The sequence below is a fragment of the Lolium rigidum genome, chromosome 3 (assembly GCF_022539505.1).
Source record: "Lolium rigidum isolate FL_2022 chromosome 3, APGP_CSIRO_Lrig_0.1, whole genome shotgun sequence".
NCBI classification, from domain to species: Eukaryota; Viridiplantae; Streptophyta; class Magnoliopsida; order Poales; family Poaceae; genus Lolium; species Lolium rigidum.
In genome coordinates, this window is record NC_061510.1 from 383,215,835 (window position 1) to 383,228,008 (window position 12,174).

General features: G+C 44.5%; 1 protein-coding gene across 1 annotated transcript; it reads right to left on the bottom strand.

Annotated features, from left to right (window-relative positions):
* Positions 1–5,718: 5,718 nt before the first annotated feature.
* On the bottom strand, positions 5,719–11,922 carry LOC124697540 (serpin-Z2A-like). Its single transcript, XM_047230118.1, has 4 exons — positions 11,613–11,922; positions 8,234–8,316; positions 6,651–7,094; positions 5,719–6,525 (listed from the first exon to the last, which is right to left on the bottom strand). Exons 1-4 carry the CDS (start codon positions 11,920–11,922, stop codon positions 5,719–5,721), a joined length of 1,644 nt encoding a protein of 547 aa, XP_047086074.1.
* Between the last annotated feature and the right edge of the window lie 252 nt (positions 11,923–12,174).

The window sequence follows — 12,174 nt, forward strand, 5'->3', positions numbered from 1 at the left end:
TGAGTTAAATATGGCTGGTTTTTCTGATGCATGGAGGCCGGCTAAATTTACCGGTGTGCACTTCAAGAGGTGGAAGATTAAGGCCACACTCTAGCTTGCTCATTTGAAAGTGTTCGAAGTTAGTAAAGACAAACCTGGAGGAACTATATCTGACGAAGATCAACAAAAGTTTGAGGAAGCCAATACTTTCTTCATTGGATGCATTCTGAGTGTTCCGATCGTCTATGTGATGTGTACATGCACATAATATACGGAAAAGAGCTTTGAGATGCATTAAATGCTAAATTTAGTGCAACAGATGCAGGCAATGAACTATACATCATGGAGAACTTCCATGAGTTTAGGATGGTGAAAAACCATTCTGTAGTTGAACAAGCTCACGAGATAAGTGCATTGAGAAAGAGTTAGAAATCCTTAAGTGTGAATTAGCTAACAAGTTTGTGGTTGGATGTATTACTGCCAAGTTGCCCCCTTCATGGAGGAACTTTTTCACAACTCTCAAACATAAGAGACAAGAGATATCGGTTAAAAACATGACAGTGTCTCTTGATGTTGAGGAGAGGGTCAGTCTAGCGCCAACATGGTGCAGAAGAAACCCTATGACACGGGCAAAAGCTACAAAAAGCCCGCTTTCAACAAGCATGTAAATACTACAACCTTCAAGAAGAAGAAGTTGAACAAAGCAGAACTAAGCTTCTTTACCTGTGGAGAGGTTTACAATTTTTCTAAGGACTGCCTAGAACGTGCAGACCGCAAGGAGAAAGCGAAGAGTGTCAATGTTGTGAGAGCTAACAATGTTGACGGCTAAGTTAATGTTTTTACTGTTCTTTCGGTATTTTAGTCTCCATGTTGGTGGATTGATACATGATGAATGGGTTCCTGCGATCAACAACAGGTTGTTGCAGTACTTTTAGCAGCAAATATTATTTATATAAGTTCGTCCCTAATAAGTTTTGGAAATGGCAATAAACACAACCCCGCAACTGTGTTGTCAAGCGCAGCCACATTCGCACCAAAACCGTGGTTTGAAAATAGCGTATTCTATAAGCTACTAGAATGGAAATGATTTGAGAGAGTTTTAAACAACTAAGAACAAAGAGCTGAACAATAACAAAGTAAACAAAAACTGAAAGTAACGAGAGGGGTTGTACTTCTAGGATTCAATAGAATAAAAGATGGCGTCTAGGCTTTCGGTCTCACTAGTACTAGAGGGGCAACTATGTATCCATCTATTGGAATTACACAAGATAATACTTAGACAAATAAACGATCTCCTCTTAATGGTTGCCGATTGTCACACCCCGTCCCAAAGGATCACATGAACTCATCCACCTCTTTCTTGTCATAATAGATAAAACACAAAGTCTAATATTGCATACTAGATCATACCTCGACCTAGAACCCAATCAATTACTTAAACATAGATGAATATAAATACACATAGTAATTCATGGAGATCATCATGTTCAATCTTACAAATACACAATCTAAAACAAGGGGAAGATAGGTGGAGACGCCGTTGGAGATGATGACGATGAACGATGAGCGTGGTGAAGATGGGGACGTCTCCTTCTCCTTCTCTTGCTTGGATCTTGTGGAGGTGTTGGAGGATATCTTGATCTTGGCTGTGTGCGGTGGCTATGGAGGTGGCGGCTGTGGAGAAGGTGGTGACAGCAGGGCTCTGCCCCTAGGGCGTGGATGGATAGTGCCTCTCCATGGCTCCCCCCCCCCCCCCTCTTTAAATAGCACTCTGGAGGTCGGTTTTGCAAACCGACGTACCTAGGGGACGAATATTCTTATCGGGCCTTCACAAATGTTGTTCATTTTGATGAAATCGATCTGACGGAGACCCGTACATCCATACGGTACGGGCGGGCTCTGCTTGTACCGCTGGTCGATATTATTACTGGACTTTCGTATTATGGCCGCCATTTCTTCATACGAACTCCGATTTGGGTGTTCTTCGGCTCGTTGATCTCTTTTGGACGAGGGCTACAACACCATGGCTTTAGATCTTAAATATAATATGTTGGAAAAATATCAGTTTTCCCACACCTCATATGGCTAAATTTGGTGCTTGTAATTCTCCCATATTGTACCCTCTTGGTCTTTTTGCCTCCCTTTCTCCATGATTGTTCATAACACCTAAATACATGTAAAATACAAGGGAAACATAATAAAATTCTATAAAACTACTAAATATGGGATGTTCATATGAAAGTGAACAAGAACTCGTAAGTATGCAAAACATGCATAGGTGTATCTAGCTGGAGCATGAAATGAGTGACCATATGAGTAATAGTATACTTAAAAACCTCAGTAAAATGGTGCAAAATTTCGAGCTATCAATACGGGTTCTAATGTTCATGTGTGTGCTGACAGCTCTATGTTCACTTCTTATCAGGTCACCTAGGATTCTTATGTATTGATGGAGAATGGGTCACATCCTTCTCTTTATGATGTTGTCACGGTAGATCTGAATGAAGTTCACTTCCGGGAAGAGCGTGCATCCGAGGAACGTGAAACATATTCCTACTATGAACAATAATCTCTTTAGCGGCTCCCTTCTATGCAAAGATGGGCTTAAGGTTGTGTTAGAGTCGAATAAAGTAGTTGTTTCCAAGTTTGCATAATTTATTGGTAAATGTTATGAGTGCGGAGGCTTGTTTCGTTTTTCCCTTTCTGATTTCAGCATTAATTATGTAAACCATATTTGTGGCGATGTTGGTGATGATACTAGTTTTGTCATTCTTGTTTATGTCAAATTAATTTGGGTTTAATGTCTCGGCTATCCAGTATGAGTTTAATTCTGACTCTCACTGTTGCCAAAGATTCTATGTGCCATAGTTGTGTGCAATCTAAGTAACCTCGGAAGCTTCACAAGACGGCCGAGGAGAAAAACTTGGCAACTCTAGAATTCATACATTATGATCTATGCGAGATGAATGGTGTGTTGACAATGGTGGAAAGAGATATTGCACGACATTGATTGGTGATGCAACTGTATTTTGCTATGTTTATTTGTAGCAAACTAAAGATGAAGATTTAAACTACTTTAAAATTTATAAGACCGAAGTTGAAAATCAACAAGAGAGAAAGATAAAGTGTCTTAGGTTGGATCGTGGTTGTGAATATTTTCCGAAAATATTTGATGAATTATGTGACGAACATGGTATTATTCATGAAAGGACGCCTCCCTACTCGCCCCAATCAAAAACGGGATTGCCAAGAGGAAAAACCGCTCGCTGACTGACTTGGTGAATTCCATGATAGCAATTGATGATTTATGAAAGGCATGGTGGTGGTAGGGGGGGCTTTGTTGACTTCATGTCATGTCATAAATAAAATTCCTAACAAGAATAAAGAGAAAGTCTCTTACGAGGAGTGGGTTAGGAGAAAAACCATCACTTTTGTATTTGCTCACATGGGGATGTTTGGTGAAAGTCAATATCCCAATTGCAAAGAAGCACAAACTCGGACCAAAGACAATGGATTGTACCTTTCTAGGTTGAGTAGGCTATAGATTTTTCGTAGTTTAATCTGAGGAACCTGATATGCATGTTGATACTATATATTATGGAATCTCGTGATGCAATATTTTTTGATAATATGTTTCTGTGAAAGATATACATAGCACTGCTAGAATTTCCACTGAGATAATTTATGAACCAGTACATCTAGTCACTATTTTGAAAAACCACATGAGAATATTACAGAGAAATATGACAATGAAGTTCCTACAAGGATCAAGAGATAGAGGGTTGCAAAATCCTTTGGCGATGATTTCATTGTGTATGTTGTTGACCATTCCAGAGGCATATGCATCTTCAGATGCAGATGATTAGAAAGAAGTTGTTCATATTGAGATGGACTCGATTCTTTGTAATGGTACCTGGGAGCTATCAGAACAACCACATGGTTATAAACCTGTGAGCTATAAGTGGGTATTGAAGAAGAAGCTAAGACCTGATGGTACTATTGAAAAGTACAAAGCATGACTTGTAGTGAAAGGGTATATACAAGGAGAAGGCGAAGATTATTTAGACACATATTCACATGTTGCTAGACTTACCACCATTCGAGTATTACTGTTCATGGCTACCCCATATGGTCTTATCATTCATTAAATGGACGTAAAGAAAATTTTCCTTAATGGACAGCTAGAAGAGGAAATATATATGGATCAACTTGATGGATTTGTAGTAAAAGGTGAAGAAAAAAGGTGGGCAAGTTGCTAAAATATTTATACGACCTAAAACAAGCACCTACACAATGTCATGAGAAGTTAGGCAAAACTATAACTTGTGTAGGCTTTGCTCTTAATGAGGCTGGTAAGTGCACTTACTATCGGAGTGAAGGTGTTATATTGTTTGTATGCGGTGTACATACTCATCTTTGGTACAAACATGAAAGTAATAAACGAAGTCAAGTCTTTCTTGTTAAAGAGTTGTGACATGAAAGATATGGAAGAAAATGATCTAATTATTTTGATAATATTAGAAGACAACATAGTACAATGAAATTGAGGCTGGGCTAGCTTGCGGGCACCCGTGCCGACAGTCGATTATGACCAGGTGCCGCAACTTCCTCTCCCGTCAGAACGAAAGGAGAGGAGGTAGAAGGCGCCGGAGATGAAGTTGACGTCGCCGCTCGCTGGAGATGAGGGGGAAGGCTGCTGCTCTCCACATCTAGTCCTCCCCCGCAGCCGCCGCCGGCCTGGCCTCTTGCCGCCGCTATCCGTGGCCGGCGGCACTCCCGCGGCAGCCTCACCGCACCGCCCTCTCCAATTTTGACCTCCACCGGTCCGCCCCCCCCCCCGGCATCTCCTCTAAGCCACCTGTCACCCTTTTTCTTCTCCGTCACCGGCGAGCTCCACTTCACAACCCTAACTTCCACCCACCTGCACCGACCTGGCCGCCTTCCAACGCCGCCCGCGGCCGGCGCGCTCTGCAATGCTTTGTCGCACATCCATGCTCCAGCCGCCTCCGCCGCCGGTCCGCTGCCCCCCGGCCTGCCATCCCTCTATAGCCCCCATCGCCACTTCTTTGCTGGCTCCGGCGACCTGCACCGCCCCACCCCTAAGTCATGCGCACCACCCTAACCCTTAGTCCAGCGCACCACGACCCCCCTCACCCCATTCGTAAACCCGGCACGGTGGAGGAAGATAAGGCGGCGATAGTGTAGAGAGGCACTTGCAATTTGGGCGAGAAGGCACCAACGGAGAAGAAGAAAGGAAAGGAGAAGAGATATGCACAGGGATTTGGGTGGTGGAGCCCGACAAGTGACATGCACAATTGGATCATCCGTGTATCTGGGTAACCGTGTTGGAGCCGGTTCGATCAAATTGATTATATGATGTATTATGTTTATGTGTCCGTGAAATTTGAAATGACTGTAGCAAGGCACGCGTATTCAACAAGTAGTAGAGTAGTTAAATACTAATACTCCCTTTGTTCCTAAAAAAAAGCTTGGCAATTTTTCTTAGGTACGGAAAAATCCATAGTTAATATATGGTGATATACCTCGGTATCTAGATAAAGTTAGAAGCCTTTTTAAAATGAAAGGAAGGGAGTACTAAATAAACGGAGTGCAGCTGATTCATGTATTCTAAAGTAAACAAGAAAAAAAGGAGCATCTCGATGTGCCAGTTGAAGACCGATATTCCTCTACTATCTTGGGTATCTTGGCCTCTCTTGGGCACAAGATAAACTCTGTTAATTACTCGGTGTTCGTAGAAGGATCAAGAACGTGGCCGGCGAAGAGCACCGCACCGGACAACTCCTCAACTATGAAGAACGCAAACGGATGATCCGCGACGAAATCCACAGACGGTTTAGGCCTTCTGCACTCAAGGATCATGGTGACGGCCGTGGCGGCGGCCGCTACGGTGCCTTCCTCGTTCACTTCGACAACCGCTCTGTGAAACACATCTTCCACCTGCAGCCGCACGTCGCCGCGGGAGTCCTCCACCATGTCAGAAAAATCGGCGCCCCCGCCGAATGCCGCTTGGAGCCCCAAGCTCCTGAGAACATTTTTCATGCTGCAGAAGAAGGACAGCTTGAACTTGGGGAGCCGGAGCTTGGTCACGCTTCTAGGCCGCATGGGAAGGTGGTCGAACAGAAAGCCCGGGCCGCTGGATGACATCTCGTCGATAAGGCTAGGCAGCCCCTCGCGCGCAGTTGGGAGGAAGAAGCACATGGAGTACCGTGCGCCGCCGCCATTCACGGCCTGCTTGTAAGGGAGCTTGAGCACCTTGAACCCGTCGTGGCAGCCCAGCAGGTAGTTACCGCCTCTGATTCCGGCCATGAAGGGCACGCGGACGGCGCTACCGTCGAGACGGTAGAACCTGTGCTCTTTGGTGCGGCTCCGGCGGAAGGCCTCCTCCCACTCGCCCTTGAAGTAGATGGCATTGGTGAGAACGAGCCTGGTGTCCCCGTGAACGGAGCCTGGCGGGAGGACGGAGGTGATGAGTTTCTTCGTGGCCTTCGCGACCCAGCTGTTGATCTCCTCTCTTGCATCCTCTGCCTGCAGAACACAGACATCGCATCGATCGGCCATGGTTGAAAGGCACAAATAGAGTGAGATATGTATGTAACAGATCTAGATTAATCGACGCCTAACCCTAGGAAGACGAACTACTTCATGCTGACCTTTCTGATGAAGTCGACGGCCCGCGCTTCCGCCTTGTAGGACTCGACGGCGGCCTGCTGATAGGACGGCTTGAGCGACAGATCTTTCTGGCACCACACGCCACACGCAGACGTAACGACGAGCGGCCCTGACGGGTCGTCGGTGCCGGCGAGGGCGTTCTCCGCCACGGCTCGCACGATCCCCGCGACCTCGTCTCGCGACGCGGCGCCGAGCACGGCAAGAACCTCGTCCAGTGTGGTGCCACGGGCGCCGGCAGCTAACAGACCTAACGCGGTGTAGATGGACAGCGGCGAGAACATGATGTTCTGGTCCTTGTGCTCCTCGCCATTGGACAACTTGTCGGCCAGGCGGAGCGCGAGCGCCGTCAACCCGACGGAGTCGACGGAGGTCCCTTGACCACGAGCCTTCTTTTTCGGGCGCATCGCCTCCTTCTCCACGGTGCCCTAGCTAGCTTGTCGATGTCACGAATCTACGGCGCAGGGTTTTATATCGCTACTAATTCGGGAGAAAACATTATTTAAGGACGGCGCTTGTGTGAATGTAGTCATATACATGGACACTCGATGTTATTGATCTTTTTTCATCTTTGTTATTGACCTTCTTGTCTTTTTTTTTAAGGCAAACCATAGCCCTTTTTTTGAAAATCATAGCCTAATCAGTAATCACGAGTTCCGGCCGAGCTACAGCCTACAGGTGAAATGCTTGGCGGGCCAGAACAAATAAACTAAGGTCATTAGACTGATATTGGGCTGGGTTTTCCAATAAATATCTATTTTTTTTTCTTTTCCTGCTAGGTTGGGCGGGCCATGGCCCAGGTTTACCTCGAGGAACACCAAAAATCCACAGGCGGCTAATAAATTCGTCCAAAATTTATTAAAATATTAAAATTTGAGCACCAGTTCGAAAAAAATAAATGTGAGCCAATTATATAATATTGATAAAAAATTCCGGCAAAATTTTTTTATGTACTAACTGGTAAAACCGGTTTTCAGCGAGATTTTGGAAACACTGGCCGAGAAAAAAAAATCCCGCTCACTAGTCACTATATGACTTTTATGGAATTGTTTTTTGAGGAGCACTTATATATGGTTACTGTATTTATGTTTTTATTATGTAAGTTTTTTGTTTGCAATTCCTTCTCTAAATTAACATATCTATATATATGTAGATCACATATATGTTTTTACCTTGATTTGTTTTTTTGTAAGATGACACATATAGTATTTTCCTAATATTATATAATTATTATATCTATGATGCGTTACTTGATCCAATGATGTTATCAGAGCCCAATGATTGCTTTCTTGACTGGATAATGTATGCCCCATGATGCAATTTTTCTCATTAAAATTTGCTAAATTCTGTATGAATACTAGCTCTTGATAATACTAAAGTAAATAGAGTAGAGATCTGGTCACTCGAAGGGACCAGGCTCCGAATTTTTTTAGATGAAATAGCTTCCTTTATTTAAGAAAATGTCATATCAGCAGATAGCGCTGCTCTAATACAGTCGATCTGGTGCCTCACTAAACCAAGTTTTGCAAATTTTATTCTTGCAGCCTTCCCTAGCTAGGCGTCGCACAGTCTTCACCTCGCAGAACTCAAAGTCCATGATCATGGACTTCAGCCCTTCAATTAGCGGCCCAGAGCTGACGGATCCCAAGCCTAATTATGAGGGGAACAAAGATTTTTCACACCATATGAAGGTGTCTTGCAGGTGATCCTTCGAAGATTTAAGGTAAAGAGAGTTAATCAACAAGTGCCACTGTGCCTTAGGAACCACAAAATCTTATCAGAGAGAATTGAAGGTCATGAATCTTACACCAAAAGTTTTCCTAGTCGATGGGTCACGGCAGGGCCTTGAGATTGAAGGAAGGTGATGTTACGTCCCATTGGACCAAGCACACTTGTTGTCTTGTTGATCTCTACTCTGGCGGTACTTTTCCGTTGCAGTTGAGCATGGTATTGTGATTTGTGATGCATGCTTCTGATGTCGAAGTCTCACATTTTCTGTGTCTGCCTGTGTAAATGGAATCCACATGTCCGATCACCCATACTTTTTTACTAGCCAGAAAATTCAAGTCTTCAACCAAACATGCCCACAATAGATGATAGATAATTTAAGTCTCCACTCTCCACCTCCTACATATATAGACTCCTCACATTCTTCTCTACCATGTCGCAATTCTTATACAGATTTTCGATGATACCACTTTCTCAGAAACTGAAACTGTACGCTTGAATAATATGAGCAGGTTGACATAAAACTCGTGAAGAGTGTTAGGAATGGTAGGCAACGGGAGCACCAGGAACATTATTTGTTAGGAAAGTTGTTGGCGCAAAGCGGTACACGTATCAGGTTTATATATCCATGTAATCACGGTGCTAGTAATATCCAGTGACAAGCTACCTATTTGCACCGAGCTCTTGCATCTCTCTAGAGTAGTAAGACAAAAGCGGTGACAAAATTTAGCCGGCAAATGAACTGACTGGCCGTAGCAAACAAAGCTCCAGGGGTTTGCTTGGCCTTCGGGACGTCTTGTTTGCTCAGCGCTTGTTCCTAGTGCATCCTGTTGGATATGTGGCTGCCGATCCCCTGCACCGAGCTGATACATAATGACAAAAGCTACGAGATGTACATGCCACGCCTGGCGCATGGTGCGTTTGTGTACAAATCACAGTATGTCCTTGATTCCAAAATAGGAACTGAAAGTACTGTAATCATGCATTGCATTTATATAACGCTGTGTACCAGATCCATGGAAATAAAATTGAGAGAAAAGAGCTTATCAATTCGAAAAAGAACCGTTTTATGTGAGATTCTTTTGGCAGCGGAACTTCCTTTGTGAAAACTAACGTGCATTTAGAGTTACTGAAATAAAGAAATGTATGTTTTGAAAGTCAGATCAAGGTCTTTCACCACAAAGCAATTTCAAACAATCAACAAGGAAACGAACAACAAAGGCCCAATCACCAAATATAAGATCCATGTGATGTGATGCTCATGTAAATTCTCAAAAAATTCTCAAAAAAAAAAATGTGATGTGATGCTCATGTCCATTTTGGAAGGAGTCCTCCTGTGCTTTCCGACACTTTTTTGCACGAATTCTAGAGCAGCCTAACGGATGTGATTAAGGGAGCTAATCCCACCTGGTTTTCCTAATATTGTAATAACAGGGAACTGACGTCACTGATCCCGCGCAAATCTTCTTGCGCCCATGTCCAGCTCGGCCTGTTGGCCCGCAACTGCTCGAGGCCACGATCTACCTGGTCGCCGTTACCATGTTCTTGATCTCCCCGACGTCGTCGCCCTCGCCCAACTGAAGTGCGTAGGCTGCACTTTACGGAGCAGGTGACCGCCACCATGGCTCCTGGCTGGCCGTGCTGAATTTGATTTTGATTCCGTCAAGCGAACAGAGGAAGGGGAAAAGGGGGAGATGGGGAGTGCTAGATGCCTCGTGCTGGTGGAACCATAGGATTTGAAGGAGGTCGCTGGCCTGGATGCGCGGCGGAGAGTCCATACGGCGGCGCCTGCCTCCTCCTTTGAGACGAACGGAAGAACAAGAACGAACGGGGAGGTGGGGCGTCAACATTCAACCTGCCATCGTGCTATCGGAAGGTAACCGACGGGCCAACGGGCCGAGCTGGATTTGGGTTTGGACGCATGAGTATTCGTGCGGGAGCTTAGACTAGCCCCAATGGGTAGTATCATGCATGCCATGTTGGCAAAAATCTGATGTGTCACATCAATTAATGAGGTGAGAGATGAGAGTAGTATCATAATATGATACCGTATCATGACACATAAAGCTAGAAAACTTCATAACAAATACATCATGTACACATATTTCCATTGAGATTCTACAAAACATTAAATATGACATAAGTATGATACCATATTATGATACTATGCATTGTGGAGGTGGTATCACAAACTAGTATCATGTACATGATACTAATGTATGATACTTCCTATTGTGACTAGTGTTAGGTAACATCAGTTTCGCAAATCAGGTAGGTTAGCGGCCTTAATCGTGCCCGTATGTCTGCTTTGAAAAACGTGCAAAAAAAGTCTCGGAAAGCATAGGAGCACTTGCCCCATTTTGGTTACAACACATTATGCTACCGTGAAACATTATATGCTTGTAACAAAGGTGGAGATTCTGGGAAAATAGAGATTTTGTGAGGTAGATAGCAGCATCGGTTCCTCAACTCCAGATGTATTTCAACAGTCGTTAGGGCTCCTTTGATTCAAAGGATTTGCATAGGAATTGTGTAGGATTTGGTTCCTATGGGAAAAATTCCTTTACATGTTGTTTGATTCATAGGAACATATCCTATAGGAAAAATTCCTATAGGAATCTTGTAGTGTAATTCCTATAGGAAAAAAGCATTAGCTCATACCTCATGGAAAAATTCCTTTGCTACAATCAAACAAACTTCATCTTCCTATAGGTTTCAAGTAGACATGCCATTCCAATCCTATACCTTTCCTATTCCTATGTTTTTCCTATCCTTTAAATCAAAGGAGCCCTTAGTGTGGTTGCAGATGAATTTCACGCCAAACATTGTCCTAGTCGATGGTCTCGTCGAAGGCTGGTGATGTTATGTCCCATTGGACCAAGCACTTGTTGATCTCTACTCTGGCAGTACTTTTCTGTTGCAGTTTAGCATGGTATTGTGATTTGTGATGCATGCTTGTGATGTCGAAGTCTCACAGTTTGTGTTGTTAGAGTTGTATAGTCTTTTTTCCGTTATTCCCCAGTGTATGAGGGGCTTACCTGCACATTGTCACAAATGTACATGTACTGGCCTATGGCCCTCTGTGAATACTAGTTGCTCATTCTCAACATGGTATCAGAGCTTAGGTTAGCTTCTTCCCGCACGTAGCAACTCCGTGCTCTATTACGCCGCCGCCGTCAATCTCTCCGACCGCCGCTGCACCTCTCCCTTTCTCCTACCTTTCTCGCTGCAAGAATCGGAGCTCAAATCCCGCTCGCTGTGGTCCTCTTCTTTGCCGCTGCTGCGGCCCCTGTTGCCGAAGCCTCGGTGTTGGCCGTCGCCGCCCGTCCCCGCTGCAGCTCGACCAGCTGCCTTTCCACTGCAGGCCGACTTCCAGGCCGGACTTCTTGGCCGGATCTTGCAGATCCCGTCTGGCCGCTGCATCTTCCAGGCCGGATCTTGCAGATCCCATCCGGCCGCTGTACGCTGCATCTTAGTTTTGGAGCCTGACTTGGCTCCCTGGGTACGCGAGCTGGCCTTGCTCGTCATGGTCTCGTTCTGATTTGGTGAGATCTTGTTATCACCAGAATTTTGACCGAGTCAGAGGTGAGCCGCGATCAAGATGGATTTGAAGATTACATACAGAAGAAGTATGTGAATCGGCCTTTATATGCTAAGATTGGGCTTGTTGGCCCGTGTATCTGTATTATATTAGGATACGTGTCGGTTAGTTAGAGTTTTACTCGTGCACGTTAGATGCACGCCTGAATTAGAAAGTCCGCTGGACTATAAATATGTATC

Excerpts from the sequence above, each read along its gene's own strand:
- LOC124697540 (XM_047230118.1), bottom strand. The coding sequence starts at position 11,922 with ATGACGAGCAAGGCCAGCTCGCGTACCCAGGGAGCCAAGTCAGGCTCC. Across the intron at positions 7,095-8,233 it reads AGTTCTGCGAGGTGAAGACT|GGCACCGTGGAGAAGGAGGC; the intron begins GTGCGACGCCTA and ends CAAGCTAGCTAG. Across the intron at positions 6,526-6,650 it reads CCGTCGACTTCATCAGAAAG|GCAGAGGATGCAAGAGAGGA; the intron begins GTCAGCATGAAG and ends TGTGTTCTGCAG.